This window comes from Apostichopus japonicus, chromosome 4 (genome assembly GCF_037975245.1).
Source record: "Apostichopus japonicus isolate 1M-3 chromosome 4, ASM3797524v1, whole genome shotgun sequence".
Lineage (NCBI taxonomy): Eukaryota > Metazoa > Echinodermata > Holothuroidea > Aspidochirotida > Stichopodidae > Apostichopus > Apostichopus japonicus.
Genome location: NC_092564.1, coordinates 8,186,416 through 8,205,976, shown reverse-complemented (window position 1 = coordinate 8,205,976; position 19,561 = coordinate 8,186,416). Strand labels below are relative to the sequence as shown.

At 36.0% G+C, this 19,561-nt stretch overlaps 2 protein-coding genes across 7 annotated transcripts in view; one reads left to right on the top strand and one right to left on the bottom strand.

Annotated features, from left to right (window-relative positions):
• Window positions 1-5,632, top strand: part of LOC139966343 (macrophage mannose receptor 1-like) — a 44,077-nt gene extending 38,445 nt beyond the window's left edge. Inside the window, exons 38-43 of the mRNA XM_071969243.1 lie at window positions 121-377; window positions 1,489-1,669; window positions 2,111-2,368; window positions 3,143-3,322; window positions 3,667-3,726; window positions 4,542-5,632. Coding sequence (XP_071825344.1) covers window positions 121-377; window positions 1,489-1,669; window positions 2,111-2,368; window positions 3,143-3,322; window positions 3,667-3,726; window positions 4,542-4,738 — 1,133 coding nt within the window. The 3' untranslated portion in view covers window positions 4,739-5,632. The remainder of the gene's footprint in view (window positions 1-120; window positions 378-1,488; window positions 1,670-2,110; window positions 2,369-3,142; window positions 3,323-3,666; window positions 3,727-4,541) is intronic.
• A 185-nt stretch (window positions 5,633-5,817) lies between these two features.
• LOC139966347 (uncharacterized) overlaps window positions 5,818-19,561 on the bottom strand; it is a 69,198-nt gene continuing 55,454 nt past the window's right edge. For 3 of the 6 annotated variants that reach the window (XM_071969253.1, XM_071969257.1, XM_071969254.1), the window contains 7 exons: window positions 18,831-18,920; window positions 18,153-18,242; window positions 17,673-17,768; window positions 16,784-16,879; window positions 14,635-14,775; window positions 13,300-13,350; window positions 5,818-11,516 (listed from right to left, as the gene is read on the bottom strand). In XM_071969253.1, the coding sequence (XP_071825354.1) occupies window positions 11,454-11,516; window positions 13,300-13,350; window positions 14,635-14,775; window positions 16,784-16,879; window positions 17,673-17,768; window positions 18,153-18,242; window positions 18,831-18,920 (627 nt within the window). In that variant the 3' untranslated portion in view covers window positions 5,818-11,453. The remainder of the gene's footprint in view (window positions 11,517-13,299; window positions 13,351-14,634; window positions 14,776-16,783; window positions 16,880-17,672; window positions 17,769-18,152; window positions 18,243-18,830; window positions 18,921-19,561) is intronic. The other 3 variants (XM_071969255.1, XM_071969258.1, XM_071969256.1) reach the window with 2 other exon arrangements.

The window sequence follows — 19,561 nt, the reverse complement described above, 5'->3', positions numbered from 1 at the left end:
GTAAACACAAATAAAACATGTTTGTTACGAACTATGATGGATTTATCTGTAAGCTAAATTTCCGTTTCCTTAAATGATACAAGTCTTAACAGGTGAATTCTCCTATTTTTATTTCTATAGATCCAGAAGCTGGCGATGGTCAGGTGGTTGATTTTGGACCTTGTACGATCCCTGGTTTCACAGATTACAGGTCCTACGGGGAGAGTTGCTTCAAGTATGTTAATCAGCTGACCAGCTATGACCAGGCCAGAGATAAATGCGCTTCAGAGGGTGCTTCTCTAGCGACAATCGACGATACTTACGATCAAGCATTCGTGGAGCTGACCTTACACATCAATGAAGGAGACGATGCATGGATTGGTTTGAGGGACACAAACGTAAGTGTCATTAACACATTGTACTGAAGAAGACTGGTTTTATGCATGTTTGTTACAGAAGGTGGTGAAACTGTGTTAAGATGAATTAAAGGATGACTTTAGGAAACATGTTTAGACTTGGTATGTTATAGTCTAAGAAAAGTGTAAACAAAGGGGGTGAGTAATGTTTCTATAGCTAATTCCAGTTTTCAAAATATTCACCTTTAACCTAATTCTCTGGAATTCTCTTTTAGGGTTAAGTTGATGATGTTGGCTCCTCATTGCAAGTCTAAATGTTAAGGTTAAACCATTGTTTTATCAATTGTAAAATAACTCAACCTAAAATGTGTTGTTTTCATCTTCATATCAACAACAAAACACCTTTGAATGACATTAAACACCATCTGTCCTTAACAAATCCGCATGTTAACCTATATAGTTTAGTTACTTTAATTGATGAACCTGATGAAAGTGTTGTAGAAATACAAGCTGAACTGATTGCAAAGGTTTTAAAAGTGTCTGCAATATAAACAAGTTAACTTGGTGCCAAGTCATCCTTTAAGATCAATGCCAGAAAAGGAAGCTTTATTGATTTGAAAATTGGTCATGTAATCATAAAAGTGATGTCCTCCCCCCCCCCCCCCCCCTTTTGGTTGACTCTTGAATAATTTATCTGTATTCTTTGCATTTTGAAGGTAAATCAAAATGGCAAAATTAGGCTCAGGTAGCTCTATCTCTCTCTCATAAACTATCATTTAGGTTATTGTATGTATTATTCTAGATTAGGATTAACCCCCCCCCCCCACTCCTCCACCCGATTCTTCACCTCTCTTCTATAACATACTTATTTCACCCCTACTGTCCTTTTCTCTCCAATCAAGGTCTTGATCACAGGTTGGCAACTTGCCAATATCAAGCACATTGTCTGCTGTCAGCAAGGTTCTCACAACCAACTTTAATAATAAAGCTGGTAGAACCATATGGCCTGAAGTACTGTAACCCACATATTGGGTAAAAACTTTCCATGTAGCCCACATGATTCATTTAGTGCCCAACCCTGCCCAATCTAAATAATTTGCTCCTCATAATTATCAAGACATCATGAATGTTTTGAATTGTTCTTTCTCAATAGCCTAATCAAGATGAGAGTGAGTTTGCCTGGGAGGATGAATGGCCACTACATTTCACCAATTGGGGTTATAATGAACCCTCCCAGAATGCCGGAGAGGGTTGTGTCTACACCTCGGCCATGAATGGTTGGAATAATACTGTATGCTCAGAACTACACAGAAGTATATGCAAGATAACGACAGGTTTGTTCATTGGCTACTCAGATCTATTTCATCTTTATTGTGAAACTATTTTAGTGGTAACATTTTATGTCAAGGAGCAAGCTCAGTTAGCTTCTTTGTAGCTTTCTCAAAGGAAAACTAATCAATGTACAGTTGGATGTTTTAAAAATAGCTTGTTGTATTTCATCTTGAAACTTAACAACCCTAGTCCATTTCCTCCTACCAGAGTTACAGCGTCTTCACTCACATATTATTGCATTACTCTATTCGCGTACAAGGAGGATCTCTTCTCACATTCATATTAAACATCCATGATTATGAATTGTCAACAACTCTGTAACTGGACGACATACATTAATCTTGGAGTGACTCGAACTCGGGACCTTATGATTGAAAGGCACCGACGTTAAGCACTGAGCTAACACTCCAGGAATAATTTTCCAATGTTTCTTATTTTGTTAGCTGAAAAACCACCAACGGATAAACCAGTGGAGGGTGAATGTATGGATGGCTGGACAGACTCGGGCTCTGCATGTTATTGGTATCAACTTGAAGCTACTTGGGTGTCGTGGGCAGAGGCGGAATACACCTGTTCTCAAGCCGGTGGTAATCTGGCCAGTGTTCACAGTAAAGCCGAAAATGAATTTATCAGGGATTTTGTTGGAACTATTGGTAACTTTGGTGTCAGTGTGTGGATTGGCCTCAGAAGAAACTCACAAGGTAAATCAACAACATTAGCTGTGTTTGATTATAACATGTTTGATGAATCATCATTTTCCTTGTCAAGGCAAAAGGAATCTTTGCAATGGTGGTGCAGTGTGTTTGTGAGCATTTGTGTTTGTGAGCATGTTTGTGTGACACCTTGGCCTTTAAGCTCTCTCTTAACTCAAAAAGTTAAGCTTGGGGTTTGCCTCATACTTAGTATGTGAAGCTACCTTACTGAGTGCACGAACCTTATACTTCTCTTCATAGGTCAAACATCATTTGAGGACATCAGAGGTCAAAGTCTGTAAACCTTGTAAAAACACTTTAAAGCTGGGATTTACTTCATATGTAGTGTGTGGATCCATCTTATGTAGTACAAGAACCCTATTGTTTTGATCAGATTCTAAAATGTAAAGTGTGGTAAGGAATCACTAAGCCTCTCGGCTTTCTTATTTGTATATAAAATGCGGCAATTAACCATTGAGCCTCTTGACTCTCTGGTAAATTTACATTTCCACTCATATTTGATGTGGTCACTAATCACTGTTAGCATGTAATCTAATCAGGCTTCAATATGACAATTCTTGTGACCAGCTGTCCTGTATCATTTGAAGTGGCAGTACTTGGTTCATCTCAACATAAGATTGCAACATAAGAATGAGCATCATGTTTTTACTTTACATGCAACATTTTGTCAGTTTTGGAAGTTGTAGATAAAGATTTTGTTACGACAGGAAAAAACTGACGGACACCTGCTCTTACCATCTCTTATTCTTTTCCAATGAACAGGTGGTTACGAGTGGACTGATGGTAGTGCCACAGGTTACACACACTGGAACAACGAGGAACCATCGGAGGAATACAGGGGTAACCCCGAAGATTGTGTGGAGATGTACACAGATCAATATGGGAAATGGAATGATGTTGACTGCCATGCCAGGGCCAACTACGTCTGCAAGATGTCTAAAGGTAAGCTGTTACACTGAATAGTTTCTGAGCTGAAACAGAAATCATACATGTAATACTGGATGAACTTGTGCAGGATTTAAACGTAGGCTTTCTTTGCATGACCTGACAACAAGCACCTAACAATCGTATCATTGTGTAACTTGTCCAATTTAGGACATCCAAAAATGAATTGTATTATGATGCAGGTCTGTAACTGTCATGTCTCCATCAAGTTAGATAACTCTAGGCTGGTGATTATGCTTTGCCATGATCTGAACCAAGGAAGCATGACGTGGAACAAATATTTATTCCTAAAAGTTTGATTAAACCTCACCGTATTCTAATCATTTCACCTACTTTTGCAGGCATTCAAGAACCATCGGTTACGCCTGCTCCACCTGTAACTCCAGAGCCTATCAGTGCTGGTAAGTTTATTATGTATCTTACATTCCTGGGTGTAATTATGAAATTGTATTTAACAAAGTTTATTACCTGAATATCACAGCCATTCGTTTAATTGAATGAGGCTCTACGAGATTCAATAGAGGGCGCTCTCATGCCAGTTCGTATAGGTGTGACCTGTACTTTACTGTTTAATAATCTCAGAATGAAATTAACAAGCTCTAATAGATGTGATCTGTACTGCTTAACAATCGTGGAATAAAATACGTGCTGGGTGGTAGACTTGCTCATTGTTCCACTTGTGCAGCTACGCAGTAACAACAATACGTTTTAGAAAACAAAAGTTTTTCTGCTTCATGACAGTTACTCTCACGTTGACTTGAAAGTTTGAACATATGTTTCAAACAATAATTATAATCTATATTGTTTGTACATAAGAATAGTAATCATCTCATGGTACCTTGATCTACAGCAATGGAGTGCATAGGACTGACATAACAGCGCCCTCTGTTGATTTGTAATGAATTCGGTTCATAAGTTAAATTAAAAGCTATCCAAAGTATATTTTGTGCACATTTATACGTTTGTGCATATTTGCAAATTAGTAACAATAGAGCCTATTAAGAGCACTCTACCAACATATTATCAAGTTTGTCATATAGGTGGCTTCATTCCCTCTGTTTGGTCACTTCACCAACAGGATGCAACATTATATGGAGGCAAAAATATACCATCTTCTAACTTTTGCAAAAATTCTGCGTTTGTCCGTAAGCAATTGGGAGGGATATCACTTTACTTCAGCAGCCATTTTGACTGTTGTTTTGTTTCATTTCTTCAGGATTATCAAGTGGAGCTATTGCTGGTATTGTCATCGCTAGTGTCATTGCCTGCATTCTCATTTTCCTAACCATCTTTATGATTATGACAAGATCCAGAAGTACCCCACCACCTCCCGCCACCACTCAGGATATGCCCAGTGGGTTTGACAATATGGTATACAAGTCATATGATAAACCTACCGTATCCGATGCTTAAAAGTATATATATATATAAAACTATTTTTATTTTTCCACCCTCCTCAAATTGTTGTTTGCATACAGCCTTCATTAAATTCCCGGAAGAAGATGTTTTTTAATTACCTAGTATGGATGTCAAATATTGGTATTGTTAAAAGTCTGCTTTTGTTATTCAGTTTGCACAATTGTCTTTAGCAGATTATTGTATTCTGTCAAGAGTTGATCAAGGAAAAAACATTTAATATGTACATAAAGCAACAAGAAGTAATCAATGATTTGATCCAATGTTAAGAAACCTTGGACAGTTGTTCAAAGACATCATCATATCTTTTGTGATCAAATGTACATAAACCAACAATGTTGAAAACCTTTGTTTTTCTTTATTCTTTTACAATAAATTTTAGTAAATGAATGTTATCAAAATTTTACCCAAAAATTAATCACAATTTTTAAACAGATCACATAGAAGGGAAAAATTATTTTCATGTCTTTTTGTTCAGGGAAATTTGATTGTTTGCAAGAATTTTTTCTACGCTAAAAAGTGACAAGAAAATGTTTCACAGGGAAAAAAAACTATTTCGGGTGGATTTCTTTGGTGTTCGTGACAGTCGGTGTTTATTTGCCAAACCAACCTGTGACTAGAGTTTTGCATCTTGCCAATTAAAAGTTATTCATTTTACTTTACATATTTAAATGTCCTTGATTTTAAGGAAACTATTGTTGTAGTTCTTACATCACATATTATATTGACAAATATTTAAAAGAACCTTATAATTTCTGAGATTTTCTATATACATTTCATATCAGTCTTTCCTATCAATTCAATCTAACTATGTCAATTCAAAAACAGATGGAAAATATAATATTTTAAGATTTGTATAAATTGAACTTAATATTTTGAATATCCATTCTACATATTTGGTTTGTTTGTTGTTTACTCCTATCTTGTGCTGTAGGCCTAGGCTGTAGACTACTAGGCTTCAATGGTGAGACTGCTACTCACAATCAACAAACATCATAATATTCCAATCCTCATAGCTGGTTTTCTGTTTGTGCGTACACGCCATCGATCTGTAAAAATGAAGCCCAAATCCAGAATTCACAGTTTAAAACGAGTTATTGTTCATTGCATCAATTACATGAATACAACACAGTCATAGACAACCATGAAGAATAAGGATGAAGTACATAGCTTCTTATGATAATTTGAATTATGCAATACATAATTTTTTTTTAAATTAATATTAGTAGCAATACAGGTCACACATGCACACATTTCCTGTTACAACAGACAACAAAAAATGTTGAAAAATTACTAATATTTCTAAGAGCACTTTCTTATGAACTTTGGGAGAAAAATAATTGCAATGAAACCCAATATGTAAAATACTTACAATTTGTTAGCCTGATTTAACATATTCTTGGATTAAATGGCACAGATGTCTTTAGCTTTGCAATGTTTGTTCAAAATTCAATACATAGAGTTAACGATGATTTTCTTTATAAAGTGATCTTATTTACCCATGAGATTTACTTGTTAGAGAAATTTGAAAAATGCACCTCACCCATGGATTGCACGGATTTACTGATAATATTTCTGTCTTATGACAAACCTGCTGAGCTGTCTTAGGTGTAACATTTCAACAAGCACAGCTATATTGAAAGAATTAATTCTGAATCAGACCAATTGTATGTCCTAAATTACAAAAGTATGAGTTTCTCACACATTAACATAATATTCCCTTTACAAAACACTATAAACACACATTAAACATTGCTAACTTAAGGGTACAAGAGGTTATAATAGGTCATTGCACCATTCAGGGCAGCAAATTCTAAAATATGACCTTGCAGTCTGTATTCATTTGCCAGTCGGTCCAAGCTTGGTCCAAACTACGACAAAGCTCATTAAAATCTGTACAAAGTTTACCTGAACTGTGGCATCACTTAGTGGATGTGATTGGCAAAACTATGACTTTTGGAAAGGATAAAAGAGAGGTTGTAATAGGTCATTGCACCATCCAAGCAGCAAATATTAAAAAATATGGCCTTGAGGCCTGCAGTTGGCATATATTTCTCAGCCAGTTACTACTTTCAAAAAATTTGTTCAATAAAGGGTTCACAATGTAAATGCATATTTCAGACTTTCACAGTCAAAACTGGGCAACAAAACCACTGCATAGTTCATTAAAATCTATACAAAGTATAGTGCGATTTGTGGCATCGAGTACTTACTGTGAGCTTGAGAAATAATCATCAAAACTTTGATACTGTTTGAAGCATCCACAGCGAGGTACATTCAGCTAAGTGGATTGAGATTCTTGCCAAATTTCTAAAGGTTGGTGTAACATGAACTTCTTATTATGAAATACATAATTAACAAGAAAAATCTTTCCAGAGCCATCATGTGACCTTTCTCTGTTAAGGCATACCAATCACACTATAAAGCAGAAACCATCATTATTTTTATAATTAGTTATGTCTAAATATTGATACCTGAATATAAAATTTAAAAAAAAATGGGGACATTGTAAACTAGTCTTTCATGAGTGGACAAATATGTACAAAATACTATCATTGAATGATCAAAAATGGAACTTGATAGATTGGAAAATTAGACCACTCACAGGAAAACGGGCGCTGAGCTACAAAGGTGAAAAACAAAAAACAATAACCGTTTATTTACAATGGAATGGAATTGAGCTACTAGCAATGTGTGCATCACTTTGGAATGGTCTTAAATCAAATTTCTTAAGCTAGATGCTGGCTATTTCTATCATTTTATTTACCATTTTTGTGTATTTCTCCAGCAGCTTTGGTATCAGTCAATAAAAAGCAACAGCAAAAAGGGGAAAAAAGCAGGGAGAACAGATACTACACAACAGAATAAGATAAACATGCATTATTAAAGATTCTAGAAATACTCCAAGTAGAAAAGTCAACTTCATACTTTAATTAGCCCTTAGCAACTAGTGGTTGGCATAGCAACAATATATTTACATATAACACATCAGCCTCCAATGTATTAAAGGACTAGAATAAATTGTTCCCGATGTAAATTTTATGTTTGGTCTATTTTTCTTATCTTTGTCAAGAACTAACATGTTCACCTCAGCCATAATTTGATCCAAAATAACATCAGAAATAATAACTTCTAAAAGTACACTAAATGTTGAACCAATGCAACACTGATATCTACCAAACCATTTATCTTACTGAATTTGCAGTGTAAAATAATACGGCAAAATTTTCAAGTCATTATATTTTCTGAATGAAACCAACCTGAATAAGTTTCATCCTGATTCTCTGATATTTTTCTACTACACTGCACAATTTCACAGCAATGTTATAATTTTTTTCATAAATTTTGTAGCAAGTTTGTATTTTCATTTTATACATTTTTTAAAATATGTTTGAATATTTCAGATACTGCTGCCAGATACACAGTCTACGCTGTAGAATTGTCACAGATAAGTTTGGAAAATATATCACAACTGTAAAACTTCTCTCTCTTTTATTAAACCATATATAACGACATGATCTGGTCTTGAATGATTGGTGTTTTAAATTCAGATAAATTTGTTTTTAATCTGTTTATAACATCTAATATATATTTTACAACTATTAAAATTCTATCTATGATCTCAAATACCTACAATAAAGTTGAAGGACACAAACTAGACTGAAATTAGAAGTGAAAGACTACCAAGTACCGTGCAAAAAGGTTAAAACACACAGACACACACACCCACATACACACGGAGTGATAAAATACATCTTAAAAACCCTTTCAACATACATATTACATATATATTGTACACATGTAAAAACTGGAAAGCAGAGCATTGGTCTACATGGTACATACACCCTAAACCCAACAAACTATATTTTTTATTTTTTTTTACAAATATTTTTGTCTTGATAGTCTAGAATTCCATCTGAATTCCAACTGAATCACAAATCCAACTCTGTGATCTTCACTGTGCAAGAGGGAGCTCATATTTTAACCTTTAGGCTTCAAGATTTATGTACAATTACATTCTCACACTGACATCGTAGAGCAGTCTACACAGCATGCCATCTCCCTAGTGGAGCCGGCAGGGGGAGATGGAAATTCCCCTGCAGATGCCTTAACTTTATAATACCAGTGTATTTATATTCACAAGAACGTATTTAAAATACTACTTCTACGGACAGATACATTAAAAACAGTGACTCTTTTTAACTGAGATAAATGATATTTAAATCCATTATTCCTCACAAAACCTCTCCTCTCTTCATTTTTCCCATCCCACCTCAACCCCCTCCCCCACCCCTCACACTCCCTCCTTGCTTGATGCTAAATTAGCATTAGGCAGCAAATAGTAGAAGTGGCTATGGCAGGTAACACACCACTGGGCTGTGCAGTAACTACTAAACAATATAACTATTTGAAATTGTAGTATTTGACATGACAACTGAAAATATGTGAACTACATGCACATCAACATGACCACAACTTTATGGGAATGTAAAGTCAACAATTCTAAATTATGATCAGAACGTATGGATAATAGGCATAAAAATAGTGTTCAAAACAACAATAGTAAACATTGTTCAAAACAACTATAGTAAACAGAGTTCAAAACAACAATAGTACAGTTTCTGTCACAACACACAGAAGCTTTTTCACTAAGCCTTGAAATGGGTCAAACACACTGCTATGTTGGAAAGGTCACATTCCCAAAATGAGTATCAACCTTAATGACTTCAAGTTAGTTTGTTACATGTGCCAACATTTGCAAAAGAATGCATCAATTTATTCTTTTTATTTTCCCGTCAAATATGACTAGAGTTCACTTCTATCAATCTTTAGTTCTGTAGCTTTTATGATCCTAAAACATGAAAAGAAAAAAACCTAAATGAAGATATCAAAGCAGCACTTCATTCAAACATTTATCAACAAACAGTCAAACTCAAGTAGGAAACAGTGACCATAAAAACACTTCAAAAATAATCTAGCAAATAAGTACAAAGATGGCTAGACAGTCTCAGCAGACACACGACTTAAACACACTGCATCACACAGACATACAGCCTAAAGGTTGATATACTGGGAATACTGGTGGGAACATTCGTTCTAAAAAAACATTTGCTCAAAATAAGCAAGAAGCTCAAGACAGCAAAGTTGTGGTGGGATTTCAGTTAGCATGTAACACACGAACCAAAGACAGACACACAGACAGACACACACATGTTTGTATTACATTCAGACCGAGGACCCCATTGTATTTTCCATTGTTCAAATCCACGTACCCTAACCTTAACAATACCCCATACAATAGAATTCTTCCGAGGACGTGGTGATTCTTTAGAAATCACAACCGAGGACCTGGAGTTCTTTTGTTCAAGTCCTAGGTCAGAATACAAACAAACGCACACAAACCAATGTAACACATGAACCAATGACAGACACACAGAGATACACATACATGCAAGCAGAAGCACTCGCAAACATGAATGTCATAAAACAAACATTGGCTAACTCAATGCAATAAAATGAAGAGAGTTGAGAGACGTTGACAAAGTAATTTAACAAATTCTTTGTGCAAATGATACATGTCAGGGGCAAGCGAGAGGAGGCCGTTTGTTATCATGCAAGTTGAATATTAACTACTCTGTCCTTCCTCGCATGACAACACTAAAAGCAAATGAGTTGGTTTATTACAGTAAAAAACACAGACCAGAGTCTTTGTTTTTTAGTATTAAGGAACTATTAGACCTCTCTAATCACAAGACATGATGCTAGGATCTTACAAATATTCAAAACAGAAAAGAATGATAGATTCCAACCTCAGGAGGAATGAATTGCTAGACTACTTCCATATCCTCTCCTCTCTTCTCTCCATCTGCAACAATTACCACCACCACCCACAATCCCCTCCCTACCCCCCCCCTTTCCCCTTGTAGCTAAGCCGCAGAAGATATCTTTACAATTTCTTAAATTTCTATATCACCTTCATACAATTACATCCCTTCAAATATATGAGGACTTTTGTATACACTCAAAGCAAAAAAAAGGCAATTACTTTAAGATCAAATCTCTCTTTCCTTCAAAACCAGATCACACCTTTCCACAGCTACTTCTTAACGAACACTCATATCTTCTTCAACGGATCTAATACATGCACACCGTAAACCTACAATGAAAGTCTCAAAAGTTTTGAAAAAAAAGGTATCTGTTTTAAAAAGGGAAAAAAAACTGTATAAACGAGGACACAGATCTGTACTTTCCAGATTACAAAACAGATACTGCATTGAAAATAAACAACTGAATCCACGATTAGCTGGTACTATGATTATAATGTTTTTTTTTTCAAAATGATACTGTTCAAGCCCTGTAAAAAATCAAGAAATGGTGAAAAGCAATGGCAATGATCATTAACTTGAACTCTATTCTCCTCGCTTCGTAACACGTATAAATGAAAACATGTAAAGAATATATAAAAAAAAAAAAACAATCATTAGATGCAAAAACTATTATTTGATTTATCCATTCATTGATTTGACTTTCTTGCTAGGCAATAAAACACAATGGATGTTTTATTACCGTAACAATGTTTCAAAAACATCAATGACCTGACCTTCATCTACCTACAGGGGCGTGTCCTACTGTTGCTCTCCCAACTAGCCGACCGTCCTTCTCTCGGGTTTGCCTGTTGACTTTTCCACTTGGATGATTTGAATGGATAACATCAGGAGGTTGCTCCTGTCTCTACTTCACCAGCTGCCTCACAATTCTCATCTTCTTCATTTACCTAGGAAGTAAGAAAGATGAAAGTATAAAACACAGTCGAAATGACAAAAGCTGGAAATAGTATTAAATTGTCGTCTAATTTCCAACATATCCAAACACAACATCAACTTGTTCATCAATGATGTAAAACAACACAACACACACCCAGTGTATTTGATCATTTACAGATTATTAAGAAAAAAGCATTCCATCACCTGTTTGAGAAAAATTAACTCTTTTTTCTTTTTCTAAACAAGTTAACAGTCTCTGAAGAAGTAAACAGCCTCTGAAGAATATCCTGCTAGGATCGAAACGTCAGGCCCTCTTACTTTTATACATTCTCTTACACAGGCTCTTTAGTGGATAAAACAACACAACATACCCAGTGAAGGTGTTTGATCATTTACAGATTATTACGACAAAGCATTCCATCACCTGTTTGAGAAAAATTAACTCTTTTTTCTTTTTCTAAACAAGTTAACAGTCTCTGAAGAAGTAAACAGCCTCTGAAGAATATCCTGCTAGGATAGAAACGTCAGGCCCTCTTACTTTTATACATTCTCTTACACAGGCTCTTTAGTGGATAAAACAACACAACATACCCAGTGAAGGTGTTTGATCATTTACAGATTATTACGAAAAAGCATTCCATCACCTGTTTGAAAAAATTAACTTGTTTTTCTTGTTCTTAACAAGTTAGGGTTACATAGACTTGATTTTCCTTTCCTTTTAATTTTTTAAACATCCTCAACCAAGGATCCTTGAAGGACGCAATGATCACAGCAGCTGTGAATATATCTTAGCTTGTAAAGCTACACAGCTCAGAGAAGGAAGAACTGGTAAGCTTTGAATAGTATACACCCATCATTGGCTAAGGTCCTCAAAATAGCCTTATATGGCTTCACTGAACAAATTATTATCAGTCTGCCAAACAGCTGGTCTCGGGTGAATTTTCATTGGCGCATTCATATCATGTCGTCCACTGACGGAACGTCAACCTGTCATCACACAGACTTGCTCAAGTTACCAAAATGATGATATTCAGTTTTAAAGACATTGAGATGCCGCGCTCTGAAAAAGTTAACTTTCTATTGCTTGCAAATGACGTTTTCTTCTTGTCGCTACAAAATGCAGACAGTAATGAAATGTGATACCTTGTTATCTCTTATGTAGCCCTGAGATGTCCATCGCTGCTATGCACACTGTGTTGTGGGTATTGACCGTAGCTTTATGTATTGACTGTACACTAGTGTCTAATTACCGACGGTAGCAATCTGTTGGTGTATTTTCTGGGATCGATGGTGGTGTCTAACACTTCTGTTACACCTCATTTAAAACTAGGTCAGATTACCGGCATGAGACGTTTCTTTGTGCACGAATCTTCACACCCAATAACTCAATAAGTCATTCATGTAAGCACCTGGTTGTGACTGCGACTAACTTTCTCCCCAGCTTAACACATCGACACAAATCTACTGTTAGTTGTGTACATTAGTGTCACAACACTAATTCAATGAATTAGCGGAAAGTCTGCCTGTTTCATAAGAAAATGTTCTAGCTGAGTGGGAGAGCTCACTACTTTGTGTTTCTGCCTACCCTGACTCCCCCCCCCAACCCCCTTCTTCCTACAACTACACAATATCTTTCCTGTGATACTATTTATTGACAATTTTCTCTGTGAAGACCAAATCTTTCTTTTGTCAATTGTATGCTGCAATTCCATTGCATTTTACATGTGTTTCTCTTTCTGGTACACCCCCCCCCCCCCAAATAAAATGATTGAATACCAGTTAAGGAATGTTTACCTCTTCTATGGTTTGCTCCATCTCGCCATTGTTATTGTTCAGAGACCCAATCTGCAAAAATAATATCACCATATCCACAAGTATTATATTATTGTTCTTTTATGCAAAAGTGCTATGGGTATAGATAATTTTAAACAGTTGCATAGGTAGAAACACACCAGTGATGTACACTAGGGAGATCAAAACATCGACATTAGAAAGAGTAACACGCACACACATGTGGTAAGATTCTTGGAAATATTTTAACATGAAAAGTTACCTCAGATCATATCATGCATCCCTCCAAGAAATTACCTCAGATTATACTATCCCTTTAACCAGTTACCTTATAACAAACCATCACACCACCAAACAGTTACTTCATAACAAGTCATCACACCTCCAATCAGTTACCTCATAACAAACCATCACACCTCCAATCAGTAACCTCATAACAAACCATCACAACTCCAATCAGTTACCTCATAACAACCATCACACCTCCAAACAGTTACTTCATAGCAAACTATCACACCTCCAAACAGTTACCTCATAACAAACCAGCACACCTCCAATCAGTTACCTCATAACAACCATCACACCTCCAAACAGTTACTTCATAGCAAACTATCACACCTCCAAACAGTTACCTCATAACAAACCATCACACCTCCAATCAGTTACCTCATAACAAACCATCACACTTACAGTTACCTCATAACAAACCATCACACCTCCATCCAGTTACCTCATAACAAACCATCATACCTAAAATCAGTTACCTCATAACAAACCATCACACCTGAAAACAGTTACCTTCTAACAAACCATCACACCTGAAAACAGTTACTTCATAACAAACCATCACACTTACAAACAGTTACCTCATAACAAACCATCACACCTCCAACCAGTTACCTCATAACATACCATCACACCTCAAATCAGTTACCTCATAACAAACCATCACACCTCCAACCAGTTACCTCATAACAAACCATCATACCTAAAATCAGTTACCTCATAACAAACCATCACACCTGAAAACAGTCACCTCATATCATACCAAACTCCTTCAACAAATATTGACTAATTCTGATATTCTACGTATCCCAAACTTCATTACACTTTACCACCTTTGACTCCAAACTTCTACAAGTTTTCAACCACAATCTCTACCCTGCAAATTGAACACCCATTAAAACATAGTACTTTATTTGAATAATTTACTTGTCCAATCAAGTGATTAGTTATTGGAAAAGAGATTAAAATTTGTTATACTGCTCAATATATCCATTGACATTATCCTGACCTCTGAGTGAAATCATTTGAATAAATATTATTATATACAATTACCTTCGGAGAAGCTTTATCTCTAAATTCCAGTTTTTCATCTAATATTTCCACGTTGCCTCCACCTGGTTTATGATCAGCGTTATCTAGAGATCCAATTTTTGGCGCAGCTTTCTCTTTAAAGTCTACTTTATGACTCTCTATCTGCAGAATGAAAATCAGAAAGAAATATCAGCCGAGATGAAATATGCATTACTAACTTCTGGAAAACTAATCAGTGGTGCTATGAGGCAGCAATTTAATGTAGAATTCAAACACCCTTATTCTTCTATTGGTTTCCGCAGCAATACAGACCTGTTTGGTATGTTGCATAACAGCATATTTAATCTAACTAAAATGTCAGACCCTTTGTACCAGCCACTTTTCCATCGGTGGTACCTAATAAGTGATCCAACATAAACCAGACAACCCTTGTTCCAATGAGACTCCGCAGTGGTACTCATGAGCAGTACACAATAAGTGATCGAATTTAACCAGAGATCTCTTGTACCAATGATCTGTACCCAGCCGTGGTACTCGACATTGGTACACAGTAGGTGACCCAATGTGAACAAGAGATCCCTAGTACCAATGAGCTGTGTTCAGCAGTGGTACTTAATTGGCAGTGGTACCCATGAGTAGTACACAATAAGTGATCCAATTTAAACCAGAGATCTCTTGTACCAATGATCTGTACCCAGCAGTGGTACCCGGCAGTGGTACACAGTAGGTGAACCGATGTGAACAACAGATCCCTAATACCAGCTCAGCAGGTGATCCATAGTAAATAGACCCTTGGTACCAGTCTGTGTTGAGCAGTAATACACACTACAATGTGCTGTCAGTTGAAGTTGCAATAGAAAAGGAGCTTGATATTTGATAATTGTCAGGTGCTTAACCACCCTTCCCCCCACCCCCTCCCCCTAGTCCTACCATACCCAAACTTGTAAGAGTATTTACCTGCCACCTTGAAACATTTTCTCTAATTAAGTCATTAAGTTGTGAGCTGTTATATATGAAAATGATCTGGAAGATCAAGGCAATCAGCATACTAAGTTTGATTAATTTAAAAAGAAGATGTTAAATCTACTGTCTCTTTCTGTTTCAATCTGAAACATTTAGAAGCCAAAAGGTGACAGTTCACGGTATTCACAAAATCTAGCCGATTCATTATGAAATATCACTGACCCCACGCAAGTAAGTTACACATGTGTCCCATTTTTCCCTCACTTGTGAAAAATGTAGTCTTAAATGTTAAAAGAAGATGGACTGTTAAAGAACAACTTGTTAGTAACAGAATGAATTGGCAATTAATACCAGAAACACAACAGACACAACACATGATATTGAAAGTACAACGTAAACACCTGTAAGGTAAGTGTAAGATCACACAAACAATATGATATTACCAAAGAGTACAATAAAAGAAATGAAATAAGCCATAAATCTGCCAAATTCTCTCCATCTAATAAAGTTGAAATCAACTCTTTCTTTCCTTTTTTCTTCATTATTCTATGAAATACATCATCGAATCATGTTTTATATTGCGTAAAAAGTGGAAGAAATAAAGCGATTAAACCTTTCCATCAAGTTTTTAAAAAAAGAACTAATTCATGGACTGATTGATTGATCTAAAGCATTAATTTGAATGAACAATGCTCTTCAAAAAGGACAAAGTTTGTAATGTCAACCAATATTAGGATATCAAACATAAATTTAAAATTGCAAAACAAAAGGAATTTTTAATTATAACATTTTCAAAGCAGCGACATCATAACATTTAATTTTACAGAGGAGCAAAAAGGAATATATTAAATCCTTGGGACAGACATTGTTGAGTCCTTAACTTTGCGGGCCAGACATGTGTGTCTCATCTGTCAGACGAGGACCCCATACAGATAGTGACTTATGCTGACTAATACTGATTATTTAGGCTGGCTTGCATCTCTAACTTTAACACAATAAAAACACAAAATCATACTCAATAAAGAATTTTTTAACTTTAAAGCAAATCCCAACACCTCAGACAGCTTCTTAAAGATGTAAACACACTTACAGAGCACATCAAATGAACATCAGCAGCAAAAGAAAGGAATTTGACAGACGGACGGAAAATGTTCAAAAGATGAAAAGAATGTGCTGAGTGAAGTATGTGCTGCCGTCAATGTTTTACCTTCACGTTGCCACCTTGTGGTTTATAGGTAGCATTTTCCAAAGACTTGATTTTACTCTTGGCTTCTCTACCGAAGTTCACATGGACATCTAATATCTTCAGGGGGTGAGGTAATTCAAGTTAAATTAAAGTGGAAATGTACAAAGTGGAAAATAGTACAAAGTGAAAGCTAAATACAGGAACCTGAATTAATGCATGACGTACCAAGTTTAAGCAGCACTTATTGAAATAATAGCATACCTACTTCGATCAGTATATTGCGTCACTTAAATACCTATTTAAAAAATGTAAAAACTTTGTACCTTCGCAAGGCAAATGCTATGATGATGTGGTCATGACCTTAAATGGGAAATTTCTGCCAACTTTTTTAAAGAATCAACTTCAGCCACTGAAAGATCCCTTTAATGATATTTTCATGTTTGGGTCTGAGATTGGATTTCAAAGTAGAATAATGGTGAAGAAGCATTCAGCCTACAATGCCTCAGTTTTACAGACCCATACTTTATTGACAGAGGTCCAGGTATAGCACATGTTGGCCTAGTGCCTCAGTTTTATACCCATCCTCTGTTGACAGAGGTTCAGAGAAGTTGGCCTAGAAACTCAGTTTTACACACCCATTCTCTGCTAACTAAAATGATAAAAGAAGGGACTAAAGATAAATTTTATTGATGCAGACTGCATTTCAATACCCAGTTTAGTGATTGAGACATTGTAACTTCTACCAGTTACCACTTAATGTAGTTACAACTAGACTAATTTCACACGGGTACAAAGCGAAGGAGTTTAATAATTAAAATATAAGCCTTATTGTATTAATTTATGGAATGAAATATTTGTAACTATCATCTAAAAACAACTGAATTACAAGGGAATAAAATACACCTCTCACCTTGACATCCCCACCTCTCGGGGTATGTTGAACATTATCCATGGAACCAACCTTGCTCTGTGCTTTCTTGCCAAACTCAACTTTCTCAGATTTGATCTGATGGTATAGATAAAAAAGGAAGTTAAGTGATAGGTTGTGTTTGGCTACTGCTTAATATAAATGGTTTGAAAAGATTCATATGTCATGTGATCCATAAAAGAGAACTCCTGACAGTCAGGTGGTGTCACACCCGGGGGGGGGGGTGGGGGAGGCTATTTACATGGATGATATTGAAAGCATGAGAAAGGAAAGATTGAAATTATAAAATGAAACAAGTTCTATCAATTATATGTTTCTTGTGATAAACACAATAAAGATATAGAAAGCAATGTCTTGCACAGTCAATCATCTTTCACTTATACCAATAGGAGCTACATGACCAGTTCTCCCCTCCTCCTACCATAACCACCCCCCACCCCTTCCCCTGACACCTGCACTTACCTTTACTTTTCCTCCCCCAGGGGTATGGCTGGCATTGTCTAGGGATCCAATTCTACTTTTAGCTTTGACTTCAACTTTTTCACTTTTGATCTGTTTGTGGATTTAAAGAAAAAGTTAGGATTTTAATGGGAATTCAATGTGAATTGACTGCATGACTGAATTGTGTTTACCTATGAAAAACATTACGCAATTGCATCTGCTACATGGTTCCACATATCAGACCCCTCATATACCCATCCTGCCCCCCTTCCCTTCTTCTCAGAAGCATTTTATATGTTCAAAGTTGTTACGTTCTTCATTTTTTGCCCTTCGCCAATCTCCCGTTCCATCAAGCTACGAAGAATCTTCTGTTTTTTTTTACTTTCAACTCTACCATCATTTAATACTTGGCAGGTGACAGGATATGGACATTCTCTCAAGACTAACATTTTGTGTCAAACCTCAGAAACTAATTTTTTTTTTAAATTGGAAACTTATTGATCGAGTACCCCGTAAGTGATATATATGTTACCTGATTTACTCAGAAGTAACAACAAAAAAATTAACTATTAATATAAATCTGAGGAGATCCACTGTAGCCAATCAGCTCACACTTTGACATCCATTACCCCAGGTAAACTATAAGTCCCATCGTGATACTCTGTGTGGTGCTTACACCATACCTGTATCTCTACCTACCTTAACATTGCCCCCTCCTGGTGTATACCACGAATTATCCAATGAACCAACTCTACTTTTAGCTTTGACTATCACTTTCTCATTTCTGATCTGTTGCAAAAACAACATGAAAATCAAAAGACACCAATCAGAGGGACATTATAATGACATTGCACAAGAATAGCTTTTATCATCGCAAGTGTCAATTTATCGCAAATAATGCCAGAGTTCAACAATCCCTTTTTTGGTCGTTTGTTTCAATAAAGATACAAAAAGACGGGAGCAAGATTAACATCATCTCTCTTGGAGCCTCTCTCTTCTCTAAAAAATTAATAATAATTCTTGATCAGCGAAATGAAAACAATGCCACCTGCTGTCCTATCAGACCGTCTCGATTAACCTCTCGGTAAGCAGCATGGCACCCTGACTGAGGCATTTATTGATACGTACGTGTATAAAATACATCATGTTTTACCTAGAATGGTTGCATTCATGAAGATAATTGATGAGAACATGGAGAATTAACAGTAGTGATGCATTAAGCATTATTAACAGTGACACGTTCAGTAGCACACAACACTCTTCCTGGAAAATTTAGTATGTTTATATATCAAGGATTACTACACAATTAATAACAACAGATGAGATCATAAAATGAAATGGAGCAAGGAACATTTATTGGCTAGAATGGGATTGACCTCTGGGTTACAAGCCTCCTATGAAACTAAAACTCTTCATAAAAGTACACATAA